The sequence below is a fragment of the Anguilla anguilla genome, chromosome 14 (assembly GCF_013347855.1).
Source record: "Anguilla anguilla isolate fAngAng1 chromosome 14, fAngAng1.pri, whole genome shotgun sequence".
NCBI classification, from domain to species: Eukaryota; Metazoa; Chordata; class Actinopteri; order Anguilliformes; family Anguillidae; genus Anguilla; species Anguilla anguilla.
In genome coordinates this window covers 24,239,703-24,266,711 of record NC_049214.1, presented here as the reverse complement: position 1 = coordinate 24,266,711, position 27,009 = coordinate 24,239,703, and the positions used below count along the sequence as shown (strand labels likewise).

Sequence of the window (27,009 nt, the reverse complement as noted above, 5' to 3'; positions counted from 1 at the left end):
TATAATGCCAGGAGACACTTTTAGCAGCCGTTAAAAATTTCAAAACACACCGCTACACTCCTTGACCCCAGATATAAAGATTGATACTTCAACTCTACGAACACCAAGCTACACGCAAGACAAGTGTTGCAAAAGCTGCTGGATGGCAGGCAGATGAGAACAGACGAGACGGGAGAAAGACAGACGATCGAGGAAGCAGGCTCGCACTGGTATGGGGACAATGAGCACACTACTCTCTATGTATGACAAAATTTAGGAGGAAAGCACGAGAGAGGAATAGGCTGTTGCCAGGCAGTCGGCTGCACTGGTTCAGTGCATTCTGGCAGAAGCCCCTATCCCATAGAAAGCACCAGCATTGCCATACTGGGCTGGCAATAAAGATTGGCTCCCGGTACTGGCTGAAATAGCAAGAAGCTGTCTCTCCGCCCTCTGCACTAGCACAGACAGCGAGTGCTATTTCAGTTCTGCCTCTGATATTGTAGACAAGAAGATAAACCATGTCTCTTATGGCTGAAATGGTGTTCTTCGTGAAGAACCTCCCACAATGGCTGTCTTTTTCTTACTAAATTACTTTTTCACTTTAACTGACTTAATACAAGTGTAGAGTTAAAAATGGCACTAAATAACAAACATTTTTGTTTAAAAGAACAAATTTCATTAATTTCTTGCTAAGATTTGTGCCTAAATTCTTTAAACAATTGACATCGGCAAATATGGATGGGAAAAAAATTGGAGATCGGTAACAGCCTTAAAAAACCCCATGGGTGCATCCCTAGTACACACACTCAGTTACTTTCACTATTTTTTATCCACAACTCGGTACATGTAAGAAAAGGAGGTGGTTACAATAGTTAATGATGTTAGACAAAGTGTGCCATCTTCTGATCTTAAAATAAAACACTTTTCATTCTTAAATGTCACTAGATCATAGCACTAATTACAATAGTATTAATAATAACAATAAGAATTAAGAGTTGGCATGCTAACACAGTATATCCCCTCTATTCTGTGTTACACTATGAATTGTTTATTCATGTAAATGACATTGGCGCCACCTAGTGCCAAGAGAAAGACATTGTAATGACCCCACACAGTTAAAGTACCATTCCACAGGACGATTTGGAATATGCCTATGTAAGAGGGAGACCGAAATATTTTCACTTGGAAACTCCAGATGTGAGTAGCAAAGATTCCTTTTAACAGTGTTGTGTTGGAGAAAAAAATCCATTCTGTCAGGATATGTCAATCTAATGTATTTTTGTCAAGTGATTATAAAGGGAAAATATAGCTGCAAGCAGTGAATCCCAGGGTCCAAGCATAATCAGCAACAGCTGGCAAACACAGAGACTATATGATGGTGGACAACAACTTTACATATTTATGTTCCAACTGAGATTGTGGACCAAACCATCATTTTCAGGACCTGTCCGATGCAACAGTGAACTTCTGAATATTTCATATTTGGATCTCTATCACACTATCTTGTGGATGGATCGATTCATTGCAAGATGGTGCCCACCAATAAAGTATATATCAATGTTGCAAATGAGGGTCTTTGTCACAACAGCAAGTTTTAAATCACTGCACAAGACCCATGAACTTAAATTAATTTTTTTACAAGAAATGTGGTTGGATTTGGCCAAAACTATGTGGTCAGATTGGTAAAATCCAATGTTGGTCTCATGGTTCATTGAGGGCAATTAAATATGCGGCTTTCCTTCAGGTAAGTTAGTTTTGGAAACTTGGTAGGAAGTAGTTCCGTAACAGTTGGAGGTGGGCATCTGAGTCCTGCATCTAGGTCTGGCATTCTACATTCACCTTTGGTCTTTTGGTTTTTTCACCTTGGATTACTTTGGGACAAACGCTGTGGTTTCTTATCCGCTTTCATTCATTTTGTGTGACTGTCCATGTCTGTAACCTTTACAGACAAACCGTTAATTGTTTAAGGTAGTTGAACCTCATCTTCAGATTAGACGTGAATATATTTGTTGTAACTTAATAAACAAAAAACTTCATTTCCATCTGATTGTGAGTTGTACATTTGGATAAAGGTTGATCCAAACAATTTGCTCTGCCAGAATTTGTAAATTTGATTGATAATTTGTATCTTTGATAATAATTACCTAATTAAATCAAATAAATATATTTTACATGTTGGGTAAGCGAGGTGTTTTAATGGTTGATGCACTTGAGTACGGTATTCAGAGTGCCGAACATCAAATGAGGGTGTTAATGGTTAAAACTGGTGGGTTCGGGAAATTAAACATATTTCAATTAATCCTCACCTTGCTGACAGGTTTTAGAACTGCCAGCATTGTTTGATAAACCACAGCCATTGCTAATACATTTGCTTGTCATTTGGCCATTTTTTGACTTAATCAGAAAACAGTATGTGAGATCAGGTAAAATACCAAATTGGGTCCAAATTGGTCAATTTTTGTAGATGGAGACACATTTAAAGTGCTTTCCAACAAAATAAAACCAATGAAACCAGTGCTTGGAGTCTGGCTCCATCTTGTGGTCATTATGTTTGAAGCGTTCCAAGTACAGCGCACTGCGCGAGTCACTAAACCACACGAGGACCAACTACCTTTAAGAGAACAAACTATATATAAACAAGCCATGAAATACAATGCATTTCCCCTGATCTACTGTTCTGCTACTTGGACCTAATTGAATGTCTTATTACATTTGTAGCATTCCGTAGCAAGCCATGATATTTATTCTTTGCTACGTAGTTTTCAGCCTGGGTCACATTCCATTCCCACACGTGCAGTTTATAAAGCTGAATGTGTATAGATGCCTAGTGCAGTGGGAATGCTTCAGCGATCTTATGATTGTCAATCCCTGGTTGGTGTGCACGATAGCTTTCTGACATCTACAGAAATTAATAAATAGGTCATAAAGAGGCAAATAAATGCAGAAATACGCATTTATGTCAGATTTTATCTGATTTACTTCTGTGTAGGCCTACATTAATTAATTCTTACATTTTCCTGTATTTATATTTTTTTTATTCATTTATTTATTTTTAATATTGGCATTTCTGGTCCACCATACAAAAGATAATACAAGTAAGACACGTTGTACTCTGAACCACCAGCAGCGGCACAAGTACAGTTAAGCTAACGTTATATGTGCTTTCACTGTAAACTAGACGATAAAACGCGTCACGGCGGACTCATAAATCCTTCACTGTAATAAACCAAAAACATGAAGTGAACCGCACATAGGCTACAGCCATTAACATTATGGACTCATAACGTATGAGCACCACAGTGGGCGCAAAAAGACTTACAAAACCAATTTTAGCCTAAAACACTATGGCAAGTCAAAAAACAAACAAACAAAAAAAAAACAATCTTAACTTACCCTGACGGAGGCTCGCTTTCGTGAATTTTCACCTTTCTTCTTATCACTCATCCCTGCAGTTTCAGTAAGTATCAGAACTTACGGAGAGTCTCGTCTTTATGTAGGCTACCAGGATAAGGTTAGACTTGCCCGTATGTTGCAGGATACAGCAAGATAAGGCAAGCCTCGCGTTTATGCAGCTGGATAAGGCGAGTTTCCGTCCGGAACGACTGCTGCGCCATGACAAAGTTCCTGAGGGTGGAAAATGCAATTTCGCAGGTGGCGGTTGACACATCCAACGTCAAGGCGTTTACCAACAGGACGCAGGGCGCTGTTTCAAGGTAACTATGGTGAGAGATGAGCAGAACTGTCCGTTTCCAGTCGTCAGGTGAGATTTCATTCTCAGTTTTGGCGAGAAACTGACACAGTAAACTCCGATTGCCATCCATTTCCCCATACAGATTATGGAATACCCAAATACGACCTCTAGAACCCAGTCTTCTTTTCTTCCAAAAATTTATTTCACCACATTACTGTTGACGGCGTCTTCCGTGGTTTTGTTGGCAACAGGAAAGTGAACTGTCTCCGTGCGGATTTGATCCATTCACCCAGACACTCAAGTCAGCAGAACAACTTATCTCACAGTCAAATTAAACTTCGACAAAAATCAATATGGGCTGCTCATGGGTCAGATGCACCTGTCAATCAAAGCCAGGTTCGCCACTGTTTTATTAATTTTACTGACGATTAATAATTTCATGTTATTTCCTCCCTTTCACACACAATAAACTAGAAAATATTTAATATGCAAGCAAACTTAATTATTTTTGCGGAGCCAGGGCGGTCGTAGTTGGCTGAAGATTCGCTCAAGTTGACGTGCCTGCAGGAGAAAGAATCACCTGCCGGTAATAGCAAACCACCAGAAACAAATCGGTCTAACTTGATCAACTGAACAGAGTCGTCAAACATCGTTGTTCATATAAGCTGTACCCATTAGGGAAATGCGACCATACATTCCAGAATACAATCAGAATATCAATTCCACAAGTAAATCAACACAAAACAAAACTGTAGCAGGCCCAAGTCCCAGTTTATCTGCGCCTAGTCTCAATCAGCTGTGTTAGACAAATAGCTATAGTAGGAAAGCTAGTAGTTTTGAACACAAACAAGCACGAAACCGTGCAGACCCACGGCACACAAGTAAAACTTGGCTAACTATATAGCTAGCTAGCTATGGTATGTCCTCACCTGTAACGTTATTTGTTGTCCTTCATGTGTCCAAACATCTGCATCGGTGGTACGCACTAAGTAGGTTAACTAAAGTAGGCGAAACGCTAACATGTTAGGGTTAGCTAAAGTAACGTTAGGTGATAAAGCTGTGCTTAAAAATGTCGTGCCGTTCGAAGTGGTGATTTTGGGAGATGCACCTGCGCATTCGTCCTACTAAACGAAGCACCACCAGCGCATGCGTCCCACTCAGGTCGTCCGTGAGTGAGTGAGTGACCACAATTTGCCATGCACAGCCCACGGCGGCAGTTCCTGTGCGCCGTGGGAAAAACAGTAACACGAGAACAGGCTTTACATTTATTTACACCGACGAGAAGTTAAACAAGAAATGAAAGTTTGAGGATAAACTAAGTTGGCTGGAAAAGGCGAATTGTGAAATGGTTACGCATGATAGCTCGCAATAATTATAATTAACAGTAAACTAACAACTATCTGTCTGGATTGCACCTGCATTGATGTTACGAAAGTTATTTACCTTGCCACAGATAGTCCTTCAGAAGCTGCAGCGGTAGACTGTGACATCAGCTGGCAGTGCTTGTGTTCAGATTGTTCCAACAATGTTAATCAATGGGGAAAACCTTCGAAAAAAAATTTCAGCTATTAAAAAACAAAAGCCACAAGCAACACAATCCCATACTGGGTGAAGCTACTGGTCAAATTTGGCAGGTCTGGCTGAAAACCTGCAGGAGTAGCAGCATAAAGGAACTTGATGTGGAATAAGAATCAACTAAAAAGGAAGGTGTGAGGACAACCTAAATTGGCTTGAAAAGGCCAAGCATGGTAGCAGTACAAATAGAAAGAGAATAACAAGACTAATGTTACCCAAGTAGCTTAAGTTAAATTTGTGGAGATACAGCTAGCTGTGTTATATATATATGAACAAACTATTATAAATATCTCACAATAATTGACATGTTGCATATGCATGTTAGCTTGCAAGAATTATGACAGAAAATAACTAATATTAAGTTGGGTTGTCCATGCATTGCTGTTGCTAAATTTACTCACCTTGGCAAAGATTTCATGCAAAGCTTTGCAAAGGGGACAGTTAGTATCTGTGTTCCATCAGTGTTAATCAATGGGAAATTTTTCAATATAAAATCATACAATAATTTGTATCAATCACTCAAGACTGGCTGAAAAGCTGTTGGGTTAGTAACATATAGAAAATTGATGTGGAATAAAAAGAAATAAGGAGAACAGTAAGTTTTTCAAACTAACTTAATTCACTAGTTAGCATCAACAGTTCTCAAGGATAATACAAATTGCTTGCCAACCTTGGATTGACATCTGGATTCTTGATTCACTTAAATAGCCAAATTTGTTTATGTTTACAAAAGTATGGTTAGCCAACCAAATTTGATGAGTGGTGTTGACAGTAGCTATGTTTTTGGGCTTAAACCAACTGCTCTACCATATGAAAACAGAATATACCATTACACTGAGAAAAAAAACCCTACACATTTTGCTGAGCACCATGCTTATAATTGAGCTTTCATAAAAGATATTCCCAGCCAACTGTAACCCTTCCTCCCTGGGCAACACTATGGCTGATTATACATCACCATGGAGGACTGCACTGACCATGGGACATATTACCACAGTGAGGAACAGTGCTGGATATGCAACCCCACAGCCCTGTTAAGTTAATGTGTGTTGGCACTATACCTCGAAGCCCTCATTCAAAACAGTCTGATAATATTCAAATGCTCAACACCATGTCCCAGCATTCCCACTCAGGCTTCTGTAATTGTGGTTATCTGTGCAGCCTCTGCTGAGCTCATTGACTAGACCAGTGCCCCGATCCTTATGATCAATTAGAATGACAGATCAATAAGAAGCACACATAAAACATCAATGCTCTTAGCCTAACACAGGCAGGATCAACAGCAACCTAAAAGAAACCCTGAATGCCAGTAATCTGCACAAGCTGAGTGGAACTGTGTCTTAAATTGTCCACTGAGGAAGTGTACCTCTGTTAAAAAGCAAAATCAAAGATTTTCAAGGAATTGTTTCTGGGCTACAGATATAGAAGGCTTTTACACATCCAGAAGCAATATGTAATTAAATCTGTTTTAAAAAATATTGTATGCACATATACTGTAAGTCACTCAGGAAGTTGAAGAAGAAGGTGCAACCTGGATTTAGTGTTGATTATATGAATTATATGTCCATTATACACTTGCTTTTGCAATACATTTATTTGAGTACTTGCCATATTATTTCCTATGCTGATATGGCTGTTTGAATCACCCAATTATTGCTGCCATATTTCTTCTGCAACTCACTGAATAGGCTGTGTTATATGATGTCAGTAATCTGACACCAGAGCCCTTGGAAGGAAATCTAATGACCTATTTATCCAGTCCTTCTGGACTGGAGGTGGGTTGCAAACACATGCATTTGACAAAAAAGGTGGTTGTTTTTCAGTGCTGCTGCTGCTTGACACCAAGACTGAAAATCACTGTGTCACCCCCATGTAACATGTTTCACTTTGTTACACCAAATTTCAGAAGTGAACATGTCAACTGTTGCATCAGTTGTTTACAGCAAATTTACATCGAGCACCAATGGCGCATTGCATCACTGCCAATCGGTGCGAACGCTGATGGGCCACAACAGGCTTTCCAAACGAATACCCTATTCAGTCAAATCACGGGTCAAGTATGTTTGTTTTATAAATATGATTTTCTTTTCCCATTCAAATAAGTATTTACCTTTGTACCTGTGTTCTTTTATGCAAAGTGTTTGTGGTCTGTGGCCATCACACCCAATGATAAACCGGAGGTGCTGGAAATTTTCCATGCACCCCACCCCTACTCTGCTGTTCTGATTGGCCAGAGGCATGATCCCAGAAGAGCTGAATTATCAGTGATGGGGTTTCTCTATATCTCTCTATTCCAGTCTCTGCTTCACTTCACACAGTCCAAACAGGGGTTCATGCAGGACTTAACTGGAGACAGCAGGGATCACAGCAGCACTGAGATAATTAAGGACAAATTGCACCACCAGCCCTGGTAAGATTATTCTAAACTTCCTTTGTGTTGGGGAATGTTGTATTCCTTTTTGCATAACTTTTATTTTTTATTTATTTTTGTCAATGCAAAAATATGGACTCAAACACTCTCACAATCTATTGTCCTGGTCAAAGCTAGCAACTTTTATTCTTTTCCTCTGTGGTTGTCAATATATTGAATGTGTATTTGTGTACATTATTGTGCAGAATAAGCCACTCCAACATTGTGAGAGTTTAAAACCATATTGACAATTCTATATTCACAATTCCTTGGAAATGGTGCTAGAATATGTTGCTCTACACTGCAGTTTGAGTGAAATAAGGTCAGGAGGGTAGGGCACATGGGAGCTTTAACATAAAAACAGTGAAACGCAGAAATAATGGGGCAGAGAGACACGCTGTATAGTTAATGCTATCTAATCACTCGTGAGCATCAACTCAGATTCTTATCTCTAAATTAATCTAAAAGCTAATCTGACAAAAGAAGTTTTTATTTAAACTCTTTTTAAATGTAAGATTTCCATGGACAGACATATTTGTAGTTTTACTCCACTTAACATGTCATAATGATAAAAATACTGTAGATTGATCCTATTTCTGTTTTTGAAGAGTTGGAGAGTGCTTGGTCTATTTCTGTGTCACATTACATTACACTAATTTATCAGAAGCTCTTGTATTTTATATTCACCTGATTTATCTCAACAATAGTACCAGACCTGGCTGACAACATTCCCATACCAGCGATTATAGATTCATCATCACAAAACCCTACTATACTAGTGCAATGTCACAATGATAACCAAAAAACTAAATACAAATTCTGAATCAGATTAAAGTGAAGGAAGGATGTAAGGTGAGCACAAATGGGAAGATAGTAGATGTGTTGTGAGGAGGTGTTCTGTATTAATGCAGAATGCAGCCCTGTATTTCTCATCTTATTGTGAATGCTTTCTTTTCTCTCTGAGCAGAAACCCCCCAAACTGCATCCTGTTGGAGCCCCATCTCCTGCCTGTCAAACACCCATGGAGGTCTTCTACTTCAACTCCTCCATCGTCTACATCAACGGCAGCACTGGGGGCAGTGACATGACCCCGTACGAGGAGTGTAAGGACATGCCCGCTGCCCTGATCTTTTATCTGATCCTGCAGGCCATCAACCTGTTCCTGGGGATCCCTGCTAACCTCATGGTGCTGTGGCTCCTGCACAAGAACAAGGGGGACTCCTCCAGCTCTGACATCTTCATCCTCCACCTGGCCATCCTGGATACCTTCTTCTGCCTCATCCCTCCCCTGGAGCTGGTCAACAAAGTCTTCCTCACCATCGGCAGCACCTGGTACGTACTGCGCTTCTTCTACGGGGTGAAAGACTCTTCGCCGCTCTTCCTCTCCTGCATCTGCATGGACCGCTACATGGCCGTCCTGCACCCAATCACCTTCACCGAGCTGAAGGACCGAAACCACCGCTCGGTCTGCGCTGCCGTGCTGTGGCTGGTCACCCTGGTCTATGCGGCGGCTAAATGCGTATGGGGCAACATCCCCAACTTCGAGAAGGTCTTTGTTGCCATGATCCTGGCAGCTTTTTCCTTCATGCTCTTCTGCAATGTGGCCATCCTGAACGCGCTCCGCAAGTCAGGCCCTGGCCGTGATGAGATGCACCCCGTCAAGAAGAGGGCCTTCAAGATGGTGCTCATCATTCTGGCCATCATAGTCTTCAACTACTTCCCACCTGTGGCACTCTTCCCCTTTCAGGAGCACTTCTCCCCGGACGAGTTCATCTGCTTTGTCTACCCTATAGCCTTTGGCTTCATGGACATCAGCAGCAGCATTCAGCCTGTTCTCTACCTCTCCCGGGAGATTCCCAGTGTCCTTTGCTGCTGTCCTAAGAATAAAGGCTCAGGAAACTCCACTGATCCAAGCTGAAATTTGATCAAAGATCCATTGTGTAGATTTGCAGTTAGATTTATTTTTGTAGGAATTTTCTTTCTAGAGTCATGGAATTGAAGAATTCCTTTGTAATGAAGCTCTATCTAATTTAAAATAAATTAATTGACGTGTGTTATGTGTTGAGTCCAAATAAACGGAAATTGACTGGAATGGTATGAGGGAACACTTAAAAATGTACTGAAATATATCCGGCCATAAAATGAAATGGCTGTAACTTGATTTTTACACCTTGTTTGTTGTACCAGGCTTGGAAATCAGATCACTGTTCCAGAAAGTGCTTTTCTATGATGAAACTTTAAAAAAAAAAAGATTTTTCATGGTGACATATATCTACTGTAGCTATATATATATATATATATATATATATATATATATATATATATATATATATATATATATATATATATACATACACACATACATATTAGTCTCAATTAATTACTGATACCATTTTGTATTTTTTACTTTTAGTTACATTTGAACTAACATTAAATACGAAATGAGATTATGAGATTATGAGATTATGGACTCTGTTTTCTGGAATCAATGGTGCACGATGTATGGGCACAGGCTGCATGGGTGCACTGGCTGTGGCTACTAAATTTTTGTGACCAGTGGCAAGGACTGCACAGCTCAAAGCATGGGGCACAGGTTAAAAATGGGCTGGAATAAAAGGAATAAATTATCAGCGGGTGTGCTGCAACTGGATTGAATCATAGGCAGTAAAATGGCTTCTTTCCTTCCCTTGAAGAGCCTTTGTGCACTGGCATACTGCCAATTTCCATGGTCTACCACGGCAATGGAAGACAAGGATATACTTATCAGAAGTTGTTTCTCCCAAGACATTTTTGTGTGGGAGGTAATTTCCTATTAAACCTGCAGCTAAACCTAGCTAAACCTGCTCAGAACTTATATAGCTAGCATGCACACACACACACACACACACACACACACACACTGGCAGCTACCTTTACTCTTGGCTTTCTAAAACTTCTAACTCCGATATTCATTCAAGAGAGGCTATTTGTAATATTCTAGCTGTGCAGATTCTCCATAACTTCCTCCTACGTTGCAAACTTTAAAAATCGTACCTTCAGTTGACTGTAAAAAATTATATTTTGAAACGTTTATCCTCAGGTTTACGATACATTAAAAAACGACACAACAGACATTTACATCATCGACCTCTCCACAGCATTCTCCATTGCTGGCTACTGAGCACTCAAGTATTGTGACTGGTGCATTTTACTTTTGTATTGCCCCAGGATGCTCAAATGAGTATTACCAAACAAAACTTTTAAAAAACATTTCACAAACTGCCCAACTAGCTACACTGGTTCCTCATGCTAGATATCCAGGTACCAGCCAGCCAGTTTGAACTGCCTGAGAAGACCGCAACTACTGGCTGACTGGGCGGGGCAACAGGTCGGCAATGACGACTTTGTTTTTAAGTGAGATCACGTGGAGGAGGAGGACTTTGACGAACGTCAGATGCTATGGTTGGGTGGGAGGGCAAAACTACTACAGTCTATGAGTGGAAGAGACACGCAGAAGAAATCGATATACAGGTTCTTACGGCCATTTTTTCTGCCGCCGTTAAAGTAGCCCATATTCTGATGGTAGTGGTATTTAAAATCAATCTTACAAATATCTTACAATTCTGGTGGACCCTGGACATGGGTTCTTATATTCTAGTTCCATCCTTGTAATAGAAGTACCAGCACCGTTCATAAACCACATACAAGCAGCTAGGTCCTAGCAAACTAGCATTGAATTTCACTCTATAAGAGCCATTCCAAATTAGGAAAGAATGCACAGGAGATCACTGATGTGTTTTCTAAGTTCACTGTTGCAGTCCCCACGGTGGATTCGAAGGCCACCACAGTCACAATAGTGCTCGTTAAGGAGTGGATAAGTAGGTGCGGAGCGCCCACCCAAATTCATTCAGATCAGGGCCACTGTTTTCAGTCATATCTGTCCAGACATAATGCCAGCTGTGTGGTATCCAGCAGAGTCACACGACCAGTAACCACCCCCAGGGGAACAGGAAATGTGAACACTTCAAAATAACGTTTGATGATTTGCTCAGGGCATTGCCTGAGAGTAAGGAGTGGTGGGATGAGCACCAACATGAGGTGGTGTTGGCATACAGCATGACACATGCTGTGACCGGTTTCTCCCCATTTTTCATGATGATGGGCAAGGCCCCAGAGCTCCCTATTGACTGCAGGGCAGGGGAGGAGGACATATCTGCAGAGTCCTGGGTCACGGATTACCAGAAGTTACAGCAGACTTATAACTTGGTTCGGAGGAGGCGGGTGAGCACCGTTTCCCAGTTTCGTCAGCACCCCTCAGCCTATGACCCCTGCCCCTGGAAGCTTGTGTACCATCATAAGAGAGGGATTCGGGTAGAAATAAGATTCAGGATGTATGGGAGGTGATACTTTACTGTGTGACACAGTGTCTTTTCCTAGACAAAGCACTGTATACAGTTGTCCCCGTTGGGGGAGGAAGAGTACATCGAGGGAGGGTTTGTTGCTCGAGAGGTCAGACGCCCGAAGAGGCACCGGTAGTAGGGAAACCACAGGGAAGCACAGAAACCCTTTCAGGCTGCCAACGTCAGAGAACAAAGTAGGGGGCTTTGCGTATGTACAGGTGGGTGTAGCAGCTCTTAGGCAACACGTCAGACTGGTTTACTCACCTCGTGGAGAAGCTGTATGATGTGATGAAAAAGATGAGTACAGTGGTGAAGTCGCAGGAGGTGAGCAGTACAGTCTAGTTCTTGCTCATCAGGACAATGAGGTGATGAGCAGGTGAGTGTGGCACAGGGAAAAAGGGCAGGGCACACAGGTGTCTCGCGAGGCTTAGGTTTGAAGGGAGGTAATTAATATGATAATGAGGGAGGCGTAACATGCTGGATACTGCTGCAACTTCATGGCTTGGCCAGCAATGCTGGTGGTGTTTGAGGTTGGTTTTTGAGCTCCATAATATTTGGGACAAGGACTTTTTCTTTTCTTGATTTGGCTCTGTACTCCACAATTTCAGATTTGTAGTCAAACAATTCACATGTAGTTAAGTGCACATTCTCAGCTTTTATTTAAGAGTATTTCTACACACTGGTTTCACCATGTAGAAATTACAGCAGAAAACTTTTATACATAGTCCCCCCATTTCAGGGCACCATAAGGTTTGGGACATATTAATGTTATGTAAATGAAAGTAGTCATGCTTAGTACTTTGTCACATACCCTTTGCATGCAATGACTGCTTGAAGCCTGTGACCCAAAGGCATCACCAGGTGCAGAGTATCTTGTCTGGTGATGCTCTGCTCGGCCTGTACAGCAGCTTTCTTCAGCTTCTGTTTGTTTCTGCAGGTAGTTGCCTCAAGTGTTTTCTTCAGCAATTAAATGTATGTTTAATATAATTCAGATCAGGTGAATGACTTAATCAATCACAAATTTTCCATAGTTAACTTTGTTGCTTTAGCAGTATGTTAGGGATCATTGCCTTGCTATAGGATAAAGCACCGTCCAATGAGCAGATAAGATTCTTGCTTCTGTACACTTCATAATTCATTCTTTTGCTGCTGTTATCAGCAGTTGCATCATCAATGAGTGAGCCAGTATCTGTGGTAACCAAACTATAACACCCCCATCATGTTTCACAGACATGAGGGGTGCTTTGGGCCTTGGGAAGTTCCTTTTGGCCTCCACAATTGGCTCTTGCCATCACTCTGATACAAGTTGTCTCATCTGTCCACAGGACCTTTTTTCATTGTGGTCAAAATTGAACACTTGACTAATCAGAAACCTTCTGTGAAGCCATTTGTCCCAAAGATTATAGTGCCCTGAAATCGGGAGATATGTATGAAAAGCACTACAATTTACACATTGTGCAACCAAAGTATATAAAACTACCCTTTAACAAAAGCTGAGAATGTGGACTTTAACTACAATTGTCTGATTACAAATCTATTATTGTGGACAAGAGAGCCAAATCAAGAAAAAAAAAATGTCTTTGTCCCAAATGTTATGGAGATCACTTTTAATAACAGGGCAGCCTCCGATGTAATGACTGTGCAACTGAGCAGAAAACAAATATTATTCCAGTGAAGGGCCATTCTTCTGCTGGCCTGTCTCTGATTATCATAAGTAATTGTGATAAAAAGAACAAGGCACTCATAGACGACTTGCAAGAAGTGGAATAAAATTGAAGTATCAAAGCCTGGACTGCAGGTAAAGAATTCTTACTTGTATTAGTTCCAAAGTTTCTTCTCTTACAGTATATTTCAGTTTCAGTTCATTGCGTAATGGTGCTTGTTATTCTACGACTTGCTCAGTTAGTGTCTTTAGTGCAAGGTCTCCCTCAATTCCATTTGAGCCTATGCTCACAGCATGGTGGATATTCTGGGTTAACAGTGTGGTGAATATACTGGGCTCAGGGCATAGCCAATATACCAGGCACACAGCATGGTTAATATACATGTTCTCTAGAGCAAAGCTTCAGATGTACAGTGAGGTTATTCACTTCCAGTAACCTCCAGTCCTTGGAGTCTGCCTCCCTCTTGTGGTCATTCTGTTTAAAGCATTCCAAGTACACTGCGAATCACCTGACCACGATACCACCACCTACCTTTGGGAGAACTAATAATTCTTCAACAAGCCATGAAACAGTGCATTTCTCCAGACCTACTGTTCTGCTACTTGTATATAATTAAATGTCTTATTACCTTTAGTTGCAGCAGTTAGTAGGAACCCACAAGATTTATTCTTTGCTGAATATAGTTTTCAGCTCTAGACATTTTCATCTCTCACACATGTACAGTTTATAAAGTTGAATGAGTGTAGACGCCAAGTGCAGTGACACACACACACACACACACACACACTCTCTCTCTTCTTTCATTTAGAGCTGTGTGAGTAGACTTGTCTTTTTGTCTTTATGCAAGGGCTGCTGTGAAGCTCATGGTAATGCTGATCCTGTTCCTCTCTCACTCCCTAGGTGCAGTGGAGGGTGGGGGGTTGCCACGGTCACAGAGTGAGACCACCACAGGAATGGCTGGTTCCCGGCCTCACAGGCAGAGCCACGATTAGCAGAGACGTCACACTATCACAAATGGAGTCGAATGGTGTGAACACACACCCACACACACACTCGCACTCAAGCATGCACGCACACACACACCCACAAAAAACCCACATGAGCACACACACACACACACGCATGCATGCACACAAGAGAAAACACACACAATCGTGCACACATGCATGCACAAACACACACACACAACTAGTACCTATTATTCACTGATACCTGGATTTGTAGAGCCAATTTTTCACATTAACCATAATGTCTGAAGGAACATTTTCAAAGGCTGGAAATGTTACACTGTCTTACTCAAACCATTGCTTGCTTACGCCAGAGGGCAAATCACTATACCATACACATTCACCCCCCACCTACTAACACCCATGGGGCAAATATTCATGAGGAGTGACATCATCCTTGTTCCTAACTGCTATCAGCCTGTGATTGGGTTATTTCCAAACGGTTCCTAATGGCTACACACTGACCGAACACTGATTTTTTTCTTTTAGCTGGTAACACCACATTCCCTGTGCTGAAAATGTAATTTACGAATTTAGCCGTCCCTGCTGTACTGTAGTTCTGCGGGCACAGGCAGCTCTGTACCCAGGTGTCTTGCTGGGGTTGGTGGGGTCCATGATGGGGGTTTTAGCAGAGGGGTCTCGCAGGATGGCTCAGGCAGCAAATGTCATGGGGGACAGTGTCTTATCTCACAGCTGTGTCAATGGGCTACAGTCCCAGGAGACTGATTTATTTTAACGTTTATTTATCCAGGAAGTCCCCTGAGATATATCTATTTTTCGAGGGAGACCTGATCAAAACAACAGCCACCATACAGTAAAATACAATTTGCGTAAGTTTCCACAAACGTGCGTAAACTGTTCAATAAACCAGTTTCAGAACTTGCCTCTGCCTTTTATTAGGTGCTTATGAAATGTCATTAAAGCCTTGTTGTCAATAAAGCACTCATTCTTAATCAAGGAAACAATGGAAATCTTTGTTGAGAGAAAACAGAAATGCAAAATTATATTAAATTATCTAGATTTTGGAAATTGCATAATTGATTGAATTCTGTTTTAAACTAGGGAAGTCTTTTATCAGCTTGTGTTTTTAAATAGCCAACTCTTGTGAACTAACCACAAACAGGACTAGTAATGATCCCAGCTAAACCTGATTTCAAATGCCGTTTCAATTTGACTAACACCAGAGATAATTGGTTTAGCAGAGAACAGTTACAGGTAATTTAGATGCCACCTGCCACTGTGGAAAGGTGTGCTTAAAGCTACAGTAGCAGGTGGGAGTGAGTACAGCAGGACAGAGAAGGAAGCAGGGAGTTTGATGCACCCATACACTCATTTATACATTGCATCCTCTCTCCTTTTCTGTTGTGTATAATATATCCCACTATTGCTGTAAATATCAATAATACAATACCACGTTCAGCTCTGAATTTCTGAGAGGTTTCTGACGGACTGCTTTCGACCTCCTGAACACGCTAGCCTTGCAGATTACGTGTACATTTGTAAACATGCAGACCCAGGCTCATGATATAATTCTAGCTGCCATACTGTTTAGCTCTGGGGGCAATGGTAGAAAAGTAATAAATATAAGCATAATTAAATGGCCATAGACTACATGGCACGGGTACATTGCGCATCATCCTGTTCACCCCAACTACTGTGATTTCAAACCTTCATTATAGCCAATATAATCTTGCATTTCCAGAAAGAAAAAGTGGGCAGAAAGACAGCCAGTTCCATTTCACGGTTAGAAGTCGCGCGCTGAAATAACGCAGATCACAGGTAGCCTCATAAAAACGGAGCACAATAAGTAAGATCTTCACAAGTGAGGAGCGCTCTAGAAAAAGCTAAATAAACATCATATGGGTATTTAATTTCTAGGAGGGATATTTCAATATTTTGGATATTTCAATATTTTAATAAACGGTAACTGGTTCATCTCGATAATTGGTGCAATTGTATGCCTTGCAAAACGAGCCTCCCCATACGATTAAATTCCATGATTAATACATGTAAGAAGTACAATAGGCTACACACATTTTAATGCGGCGGCGCGAATACAATAATTTTAACGTTATATTAGCATTTATGGTACTACAAACTATGTAACACGTCTGAGCGAACGCCTAAATCCTTCACAATATGAACCCAAAATATCAACAAAAAGAACATCAAGGCGGTTGCAAAAATCATTCACAATTTAAGCTCAAATGCCACAGACCTAGAATACAACACTTTTATCCAAAAACACCACGGCGGGTCCAAATAAAACATCTTAACTCACCCTGACTGAGACTCCATGTGCACGACGGAAGGTGGCGCTTTCGTGGAAGGAATCTTCTCACCTCATCCTTCCACTCAACTCTGAACTTCAGTCTCAGAAATTAAGGTGAGCCGCGGCTTAATGAATTAACCATTGATAGGGTGAGCACAGCGTCTATAGCTGGATATGGGTCTTGTCTTTACCAGCTGTATAAGGTAAGTCCTGCAGGATAAGCCGAGTTTCCGTCTGTGATACATGCTGCCCATATGAAAACGTTCTTGAGGGTGGAAAATAGCGGTGGAGGTACCCAACGTCAAGGCGTTTACCCTCAGGACGCTGGGCGCTGATTTAAGGGAACTGTGGATAGTGATGAACAGTCTGCTTTTTGTCCGTTTCCCGTCGTCTTGGGGGATTTCATCTTCAGTTTTGGCGAGAAACTGACAAACTGCCGGAAACTCCGATTGCCATCCATTTCCCCATGTACTGATTCTAGAATAGCGAAATACGGCCTCTGGAACCCAGTCTTCTTTTCTTCCAACAGTTTCTTTCACCACATTAACTGTGACTGCGTCTTCTCTTGTTCAGCCCAGGAGCTGGCGTGGTTTGGTTGGCCAAACCAAAGTGAACTCCTTACGGATTTGAACCACAGTGCGACAGCTCAACGCAATGGAACAATTTACCCCTCACTCAATCTCAACAAAACACATTTTCAACGTGCAAAAATGTGAAGTAACTCACGCATACAAAGCACTGTCCGTAAATAATTACTAGGAACTTGCAATACTACCCTAAATTTCATGTAACTTGGCCATGTGTTTTTTCATCTTACCACATGAAGAGAATGTGGCCATTCAAAGTTTGTGTGCCACATAAAAGTATGAAATGTCAATCATTTATAGTGAAAATAATCTGCAATTCAGCTGTGTTACACTCAAAAAGAGCAAAAATGACTACAGTATATGAATAAAATGCATTATTATTATTATTATTATATTTTTAAAAAATGTATTCACCAAGAAGATATTCTATTATTTTACATTGTAAAATAAAATATACTATTGCATGCATTTGGTTAAACTTTATCTGACCCACAGTACCTTACAGCACGTACAGTACATTAATGTGCAAAATATATGTGTGGATAGGTTTATAAGATTCTATATTTATATAGTAAGCCTAAATATTTGTCTTTTTTATAAGCATTTATTTATTAACCCCCCTTTCTCTAGTGTAAATGATTGCACAATTCTTTGTACAAATGTCTGTTTGTAAACGTGAATGTTATATGCTGCTCATGGGGATAAGGAAGTATTCTTTCTATTCATCTATCTATCTACAATACCTATTTTACCATCAGAATCTATGTTAAGTTGCAAATAAATTTTGTGAAATTAACCACAACCAAGTATAAACATATCCCTTTTAGAGTGTAAGTTTTTATCAGCTGTTTAAAACATTCATTTAAATGATGTCTTCTTCCAGGAAGCAATTTTTGTTATTTGACATTCTGATGTGACACAAAGTTTGATGACCACATTCCTATCAGATGGTAAGGTGAAAAAACACAGGGCCAAGTTACATGAAATTATTTATGAAACACTGGGTAATACTGCTCTGGAATAGAGCTTGTTCAATTTGCATGAGCCAAGATAGCCAATATTATTTGTTGCACCTTGGCCTAATTCTGATATCAATACTTCTAATGGCGGGCCTAGATTTGGCAAGTTTTAAGTTTTTTTGGACAATTTTTAGTTAGCAAGCAAGCTAGGGTCCACACAAAACAAGGATGGGGACCACAAAGTTTAAAAAACATATTCTGTTGACTGAGATAGCATCACATGCACTTCCTTATATGTCCGTTTTGCCTCTGTATCCGAGTATCTAGCTACTTTCAAGATGAGAAGTTGCTATTGTCAGATGTAGCTAAATGTCGCCCCTTCAAAACATTTTGATAAAATTCAAATGCTCAACGCCATGTTTACAGTTTACAGGCATTTAGCAGACACTCTTATCCAGAGCTACTTACATTGTATCCCATTATACAGCTGGATATATACTGGAGCAATGCAGGTTAAGTAGGCCTACCTTGCTCAAGAATACAACGGCAGTGTCCGACCAGGGAATCGAACCTGCGACCTTTAGTTTACAAGACCAACTCCTTAGCCATTATACTACACTTCCGCCTACGTGTCCCCGCATTCCCACTAAGCCTTCAGTAATTGTGGTTAGTGGTGCAGCCTCTGTTGAGCTCACTGACTAGAACAGTGCTCTGATCCTTATTACTAGTTTGAATAACTGATCAATAATGAGCACACAGAAAACATCAATGCCCTAAGCCTAACACAATCGGGATCAACAGCAGCACTGGGACCTAAAAGGTGCACTGAATGGCAGTACTCTGCTTGTTTTTGGACCAAAAATATAGATGGATTTTTTTTTACAAATCCTGAAATAATATATACAATGCAAGCCTTTTTTAAAAACTGCAAAATGCCCAGGTAAATGCCTAAATATAAGTAAATATAAGATATCAATAGGGTCTAGGGTGCATGTGATATTTCAGTTTTTTATTTTTAATAAATTTGCTAAAATTTCTAAAAACCTGTGTTCACTTTGTCATTATGGGGTATTGTGTGTAGATTGATCAGAATAAAAATGAATTTAATCAATTTTAGAATAAGGCTGTAACGTAACAGAATGTGTAAAAAGTGAAGGGGTCTGAATACTTTCCGAGGGACTGTACGTCACAGTAATCTTACAGCCCTGTACTCTTGCAGCTCATTTACATAGATTTAAAGTGCATTTTACTGGTTCCTTCCAGCTGAAATTGTGGCTTAGCTATTCTGCTGCATACAGGGTTAGTTTCATTTCCCGTTTTCGCATAGCGCACAGGTAGAAGTTCAGTGCATGCTTTATCGATTGTTTCAAGGAGCTTAGTCTGTTTATCAACAAATGCTTGTATAAAGGACACTGTGATAGTGATAAAGGGCACTATGTTATTGTAAATCATTTACAACTAGTTTTTCTATTTTTGCAAATAGTTCAAATTTGACACCTTGTGGGCTCTCACCCTGTTGTGATCAAGAAGCTTGTGTGCCTCTTTGATGCTACGAGCTATGCCAGTGGGAGGAAACTCCTGGCAGGTTTTTAAGACACTGGGGTAGTCTAAGGTGAGAGGTCAGTGCAGACGAATCAAATGTTCATGAGAGCACTACCTGCTCCCATACGTGTGTGTGTGTGTGTGTGTGTGTGAGGCTGTTGATGAAAGTTCCTTCACTTCACACTTCCCTGCGAAATTCCTTTGTAAGCTTTGATAACTAATAAAAGGGGTTCTGGGAGGCTCTGCCTCATTTCATACAGCCAGTTTGCATATGCAAATTATAACAGCCTACTTACTACTGATGAGCCTAACTTACAGCAGCCTGAAAGCCGAGCACAGGACAGAGTGCACAGCAAGGTAAAACCAAGTGATTTGATTGTTTCAGAAATAGATGTCCTGTCATGTAACGGGTAGGGGGGGACCCAAACGCAGAGGGAAAAAAACACAAACTCAAAAAGGGAAAATTAACAAAGACTTTACTTACACGACAGGCAAACAAGCAGGGAACAGAAAAGGCCACAATGGGCAAAAACACAAACTCAAAAAATATCTAATAAAACAGAAAACAACAGGAACTCAAAAACACAGGCAGGGCAGAACACAGGCAGGCAGAGTACAAGGGCAGGTACATCTCAAACAGATCAAACACAAGTAGGAAACAAACACAAGGAACCAGCACCCGAGTCAAGGGAACAAAGAACTTAAATAGACGGGGTAACAAGACACAGGTGAACTCAAAAAACAATCAACCCAGAAAAGGAAGGGATAACAAGACACAGGTGGGAACAATGATAGAATAACGAGACAATTGGAAACAATCATACAATTAACAGGGGGGAGCAGGACACAAAACAGAAGTGTCGCCATCTGGCGGCCCAACAAGGGAAACACAGACAGGAAAACACAGAACCATGACATGTCCGGCTAGTTGGGACCGACTCGAGTCATTTGTCATCCTCAGGAAACATATCGGCCCGGTTTTTGAAGATGTGCTCTCTGAAGTGCGCCATGAGCCAAAACTTCTAATAAAGTAAGGTCAGCCATAGCAATGAAGGCCTAAGTTATGTGTAGTGTAGACAACTGGGCCAGACTCTGACTTTCCCCGGGTGGAAGATATGCTTCATTTGTGGGCTAGGGCTTTTTTTGCCACCAGTTTCATGTCAGTCCATTTTCATTTTACCTGTTGTATAGTATGCGGAACTAGAGACGGAGTTTATAACAACAGCTATATCTTGCCAGTTTTTAGTCTGACAGGCCACTGCTAACACTACGGAATAAAATGTTTTAGCGCTTGTACTTCTATTAATAGCACTTAAATCTCCACTTCAGTTTTTTTTTGTTTAAAAAAAGGCTGAGTCTACACGTTTGACAAATCCAGCGTAATTTAATTTATTTCTGATTATACTTAAATGTACACACGGTTTTAAGAAAAAATGAGGCACAATATTCCAACTTGGAGAGGTTTGGTGCCACTTGCAGAGGTTTTGGCGACACTTGGGCCCACCTTTGGGAAAATACATCCTGTATACATCCTGGGGTACAATGTAATCACAAACAACAGAATAAAGAAAATACAAAATCATTTTTGTATTTCTTTGTTGTTTTTAAGAATAAATATGCCCTGTATGTTCACAGATTCAGACTCGAGTCAGATCAGGGGATTTGGTCATTTTGGTACAAATGTGCTCTTTGTTTCAACCTTTGAACCATGCCTGTACTGGATATAGTTTTGGAGATAATGGGGTTTATTTAAGACAGGGGAGGATTCTGACGAAAAGCCCTTGAATTTAAGTGGGATTTAATGGGTTAATTAACTGGATTTTTACAATCTTCTCATAAACAGAACAAAGGCAGTATGTCAGGTACTGGCCATAATACTTCCTTATATGCTGCCATAATCCTTCTGAATGTTCTGAAACCAGAGCCTTTGGAAGGAAATCTAATGGCCAATTTATCCAGACCTTCTAGACTGCAGGTAGATTGAAAGCACATGGATTTGACAAAAAAAGTATATGTGTGACTGGTTGTTTTTCAGTGCTGCTGCTGCTTGACAAAGACTGAAAATCACTGTGTCATCCACATGTAACATGTTTCACTTTGTTACACCAAATTTCAGAAGTAAACGTGAACTGTTGCATCAGTTGTTTACAGCAAATTTACATCAAGCACCAATGGCGCATTGCATCACTGCCAATCGGTGCGAACGCTGATGGGCTGCCTAAACAAGCTTTTCCAAATGAATGCTCTCTTCAGTCGATTCACTGTTCAAGGGTCAAAAATGTTTAGTTTTTAAAAAATATGATTTTCCTTTGCCATCCAAACAAGTATTCACCTGAGCACCTGTGTTCTTTTATGCAAAGCTTTCGTGGTCTGTGGCCATCACACCCCATGGTAAACTGGAGGTGAGATATGGCCCCTGCTGGAAATTTGCCAAGCACCCCACCCTTTCTCTGCTGTTCTGATTGGCCAGAGGCATGATCCCAGCAGAGATGAATTATCAGTGATGGGGTTTCTCTATATCTCTCTATTCCAGTCTCTGCTTCACTTCACACAGTCCAAACAGGGGTTCATGCAGGACTTAACTGGAGACAGCAGGGATCACAGCAGCACTGAGATAATTAAGGACAAATTGCACCACCAGCACTGGTAAGATTATTCTAAACTGCTTTGTGTGGGGGAATGTAGTCTCCCTTTTGCATATTTTTGTTTGTTTTTGTCAATGCAAAAATATAGATTATTCACTCAAACACTTTCAACGCTTTGTTCTAGAAAAAGCAAACAACTTTCATTTTCCCTGTGATTGTTAATACATTGAATGTATTTTGTGTACATCAAGTGCATTTGTGCAGAATGAGCCATTGCCACATTGTAAGCATACTGGCAATTCTGTGTCTATATAGGCATATCTCCTTGTAAGCAGCACTAGAACATATTGCTTTCCACTGTTTGCAGTTTGAGTGAAACAAGGTCAGGAGGGTAGGTAACCATGTTTTTTTTTTTTACATAAACAATATGAAACATAGAGAGTATTAGAGAAACATGCTATATAATGAATGCTATCTAATCACTGGTGCACTTCAATTCTTGTAAAAATGCATCTAAAAGCTAATCTCATATAATCAGAATCTCATATAATTGCAAAACGTACAAACGGTGCTGTAGAGAGACATGCCATATAAGACACAGGTGAGTTTCAATTTAGATTCTCATCAGTAAAAATAAATTAATATAAAAGTTGATCAGTTTATTTTAACTTCATTAAATGTGAGTTGTCCATGGACACATATTTGATAGTTAACTACATTTAACATAGAGAGTATAATAATGAAAATAATGTTTTGAAAGCTTTGCTTGCATGAATTCAGAAGAAGCTCTGATGGCCAGAGCAGCTTAGAATGTAGGAGAAACAGAAGTGCATTCACCTGGTTCATACCAGCAATAGTGCCAGGAAAGGTGAAGCTGTTCCATTCACTGCCCTGTAGGCTGGTACCAGGGCTTTAAACCTGATGTGAGCAGTGCCAGGCAGCCAGAGAAGGAAGGGTGTGATATGAGGACACTTGGGAAGGTAGTAGATGCGTTGTGAGGTGTTCTGTATGAAGAATGCTGCCCTGTTATTCTCATGTTACCGTGAATGGTTTCCTTTCTTTCTCTTTGACCAGAAACCCCCCAACCTGCCTCCAGCTGGAACCTGCATCTCCTGCCTGTTTAATCCCCATGGAGGTTTACAACTTCAACTCCTCCATCCTCGACATCCATACACCATCAAACAGCAGTGGTGGTGCCATTACTGTGTACGAGGAGTGTAAGGACATGCCCGCTGCCCTGATCTTTTATCTGGCCTTGCAATTCATCAATATGTTCCTGGGGATCCCTGCTAACCTCATGGTGCTGTGGCTCCTGCACAAGAACAAGGGGGACTCCTCCAGCTCCGACATTTTCATCCGCCACCTGGCCATCCTAGATATCTTCTTCTGCCTCCTCCCACCCCTGGAGCTGGCTAATAAAGTCTTCCTCACCATCAGCAGCATCTGGTACGTACTGCGCTTCTTCTACGGGGTGAAAGACTCTTCTCTGCTCTTCCTCTCCTGCATCTGCATGGACCGCTACATGGCCGTCCTGCACCCAATCACCTTCACCGAGCTGAAGGACCGTAGCCACCGTGCAGTCTGCGCTGCTGTGGTGTGGCTGATCACCCTGGCCTACGCGGTGGCTAAGTGCGCAGGCAATATCCCACACTTTGAGAAGGCCTTCGTGGTCATGATCCTGGCAGCTTTTGCTTTCATGCTCTTCTGCAACGTGGCCATCCTGAACGCGCTCCGCAAGTCTGGCCCGGGTCGTGACGAGATGCACCCCGTCAAGAAGAGGGCCTTCAAGATGGTGCTCATCATCCTGGCCATCATAGTCTTCAACTACTTCCCTCCTGTAGCACTCTTTCCCTTTCAGGAGCACTTCTCCCAAAATGTGTTCCACTGCAACGTCAACTATGTAGCCTTTGGCTTCATGGACATCAGCAGCAGCATTCAGCCCGTTCTCTACCTCTCCCGTGAGAAGGTTCCTAGAGTCTTTTGTTGCCGCCATAAAGATCAAAAGTCAGGAAACTCCACTGATCCAAGCTAAACTTTTTCATCAAAAATCTTGTATGCATATTTACAGTTGTATGTATTTTTGTAGGATATTCATTCTCCAATCATGGAATTTAAACAGTTACTTGTAATGAAGCACTATTTAATTTTACATAAATGCAATATGTATTCAGTCTAAATAAAGAGACATTGACTGGAACTCAAAGAGGCAACACATAAATGTACATTTCTTTGGTGAAATATTTTCCTAAATATATATATTTTTGTGACAACTGTGCGAATATGTGTAAATGTTTAATAGGTTGTCTACCGTAGCTAGCATATATACACTGACACATTTACAGACATATATATTAGACTAAATTAATTACTGACACTATAATGTTCAGGTTTTTCTGCCAAATTACAGTTCTGTCCTTCATTCATTTACGTTCTAGTGAAAACAGCTATTTAGTGCAAGTATTTATTTTTCAAAAATATATTTAACACAGAATTACACAAAAACCACCACAACTATGTACAATATCAAATTTTTCTGTATTTATTCTGTCCACACTTTGCCTTTATTAGAGCTTCAATTATTTTTGGGAGCCATGCTTTGAATTTTTCAAAGAGATCTGTAGGAATATTATGTTTTTGGTAAACACCTCCAAAGTCTTATAAGTTGGTTGCATTTTCTGCTTATCTAGATCCAAACATTCAGTAATCTTCTTCGCACTGTGCTTGGGGTCTTTATCTTGCTATAGAATTAGTTTTCTCCCATTCAAACACTGTCCAAAGGGTGTGGCATGATACGTTAAGATTTGTTTGTATTTATCAGTATTCATGATGCCTTCAGTCAAAACCAAATCACTAACTCCAGATGCAACCCCTTGCACTGATTCTCCAACATGCTTGACTGATGGTTATGGACATGGTTCCAAGAGTCTTTCATTGCTTCAGCAGCGTGCATACTGCTTTCTGTTACTTCCGAAAATCTCAAATTTAGCCTCTTCGGTCTTTTTGACAGGTACACATTCTTTCAGACCTGTGGCATTGAGTTGTCTTCACACAGTGGACGGACTGACAGAAATACCAGTGGATTTTTCAGATTTTCACAAGCAAGAGAAGAGTTAGATTTTTTCCTATTTTCCAAAGATAAAATCTTTAAGTACTGTCTTTGTGATGGCAATAGCTTTAGTGATCTACCAGTTCTTTCATGGTTGTTAAAAGTTCCATTTTAAGGCTTATTTTGTTGTCTCCCAAGTGAGAATATTGTCAGATGATCAGAGAGATCCTGTTTTTTTTCCACTTATTTTCGCTTTGACTTTCACCTTCCTCATGTAGTTGAATTATCTTCTATGTAATCTCATCAGAAATATCTCCTTCAGCCATTTCAGATGCATATAACAAAAAACCTGAAAGGCAGCTATGGTGTGTTTGGGTCGTTGTTTGAATGTTAGAGTCACCTTTGAAGCTAAAGGGTTCTAACATAACATCATTGACACTTTTGGTAAAACCTTTTCTTGGGAGGACACAGCTGTAACTTGCTTGTTGATTGGAAGGATGGAATTCTTAAAGTAGTAGTAGGGTGCCCAAAAGAAAGAGTGGACAATTATTGATAGATCTGATACCAGTGGAGGGTATTCTGTAATTTTCTGTTAAATATGTTTCCTGCATTATTTCCTGACAAATTATCGCACTGAATGAGTAATTTGACTAGAAAGTGTATTACATTACATTACATTACAGGTATTTGGCAGACGCTCTTATCCAGAGCGACGTACAACAAAGTGTATAACCATAACCAGGAACAAGTATGACGAAACCCCTAGAGAGAAGTACCGGTCCAAGTACAGGGAACAACCGCATAGTTCAACTTGGACCCTGGTGGTTAAACTGATTAACACTAACAACGAGAACGGCAACAACGCAATCTATGGAAAAATAAAAATAAATAAAAATACAAGTAGTCGTTAAGACTGGCGCATCAACTAAGTCACCTATTAAACAGCTGCCTAGTTACACCCCTAAGTTTAGTCATTTACAGGGGGGGGAAGGGAGGGATGGGGAGAGGTGCAGCCTGAAGAGGTGGGTCTTCAGTCGTCGTTTGAAATGGGTCACAGTCTCAGCTGTTCTGACCTCCACAGGGAGGTCATTCCACCATCGTGGGGCCAGAACAGACAGGAGACGTGTTCTGGAAGTTCAGGTGCGAAGAGGGGGAGGTGCTAGGCGTCCTGAGGTAGCAGAACGGAGGGATCTGGCTGGCATGTAGGGTTTGAAAATCTTGTGAAGGTATGCTGGGGCTGATCCCTTGACTGCCTTGACTGTGTATAAACAAAAAGGTGGTCTCTGCCATTTGCACAGTACTGTATATTTTTC

General features: G+C 40.7%; 2 protein-coding genes across 2 annotated transcripts; both read left to right on the top strand.

The window, feature by feature from the left end:
* The first annotated feature begins 3,418 nt into the window (after nucleotides 1-3,418).
* On the top strand, nucleotides 3,419-9,916 carry LOC118212722 (uracil nucleotide/cysteinyl leukotriene receptor-like). Its single transcript, XM_035390928.1, has 3 exons — nucleotides 3,419-3,692; nucleotides 7,543-7,655; nucleotides 8,623-9,916. Exon 3 carries the CDS (start codon nucleotides 8,677-8,679, stop codon nucleotides 9,571-9,573), a length of 897 nt encoding a protein of 298 aa, XP_035246819.1. The 5' UTR covers nucleotides 3,419-3,692; nucleotides 7,543-7,655; nucleotides 8,623-8,676; the 3' UTR covers nucleotides 9,574-9,916.
* A 12,682-nt stretch (nucleotides 9,917-22,598) lies between these two features.
* On the top strand, nucleotides 22,599-24,855 carry LOC118212721 (proteinase-activated receptor 3-like). Its single transcript, XM_035390927.1, has 2 exons — nucleotides 22,599-22,711; nucleotides 23,725-24,855. The coding sequence occupies exon 2, from the start codon at nucleotides 23,780-23,782 to the stop codon at nucleotides 24,680-24,682; it is 903 nt and encodes a 300-aa protein (XP_035246818.1). The 5' UTR covers nucleotides 22,599-22,711; nucleotides 23,725-23,779; the 3' UTR covers nucleotides 24,683-24,855.
* The last annotated feature ends 2,154 nt before the right edge of the window (nucleotides 24,856-27,009 follow it).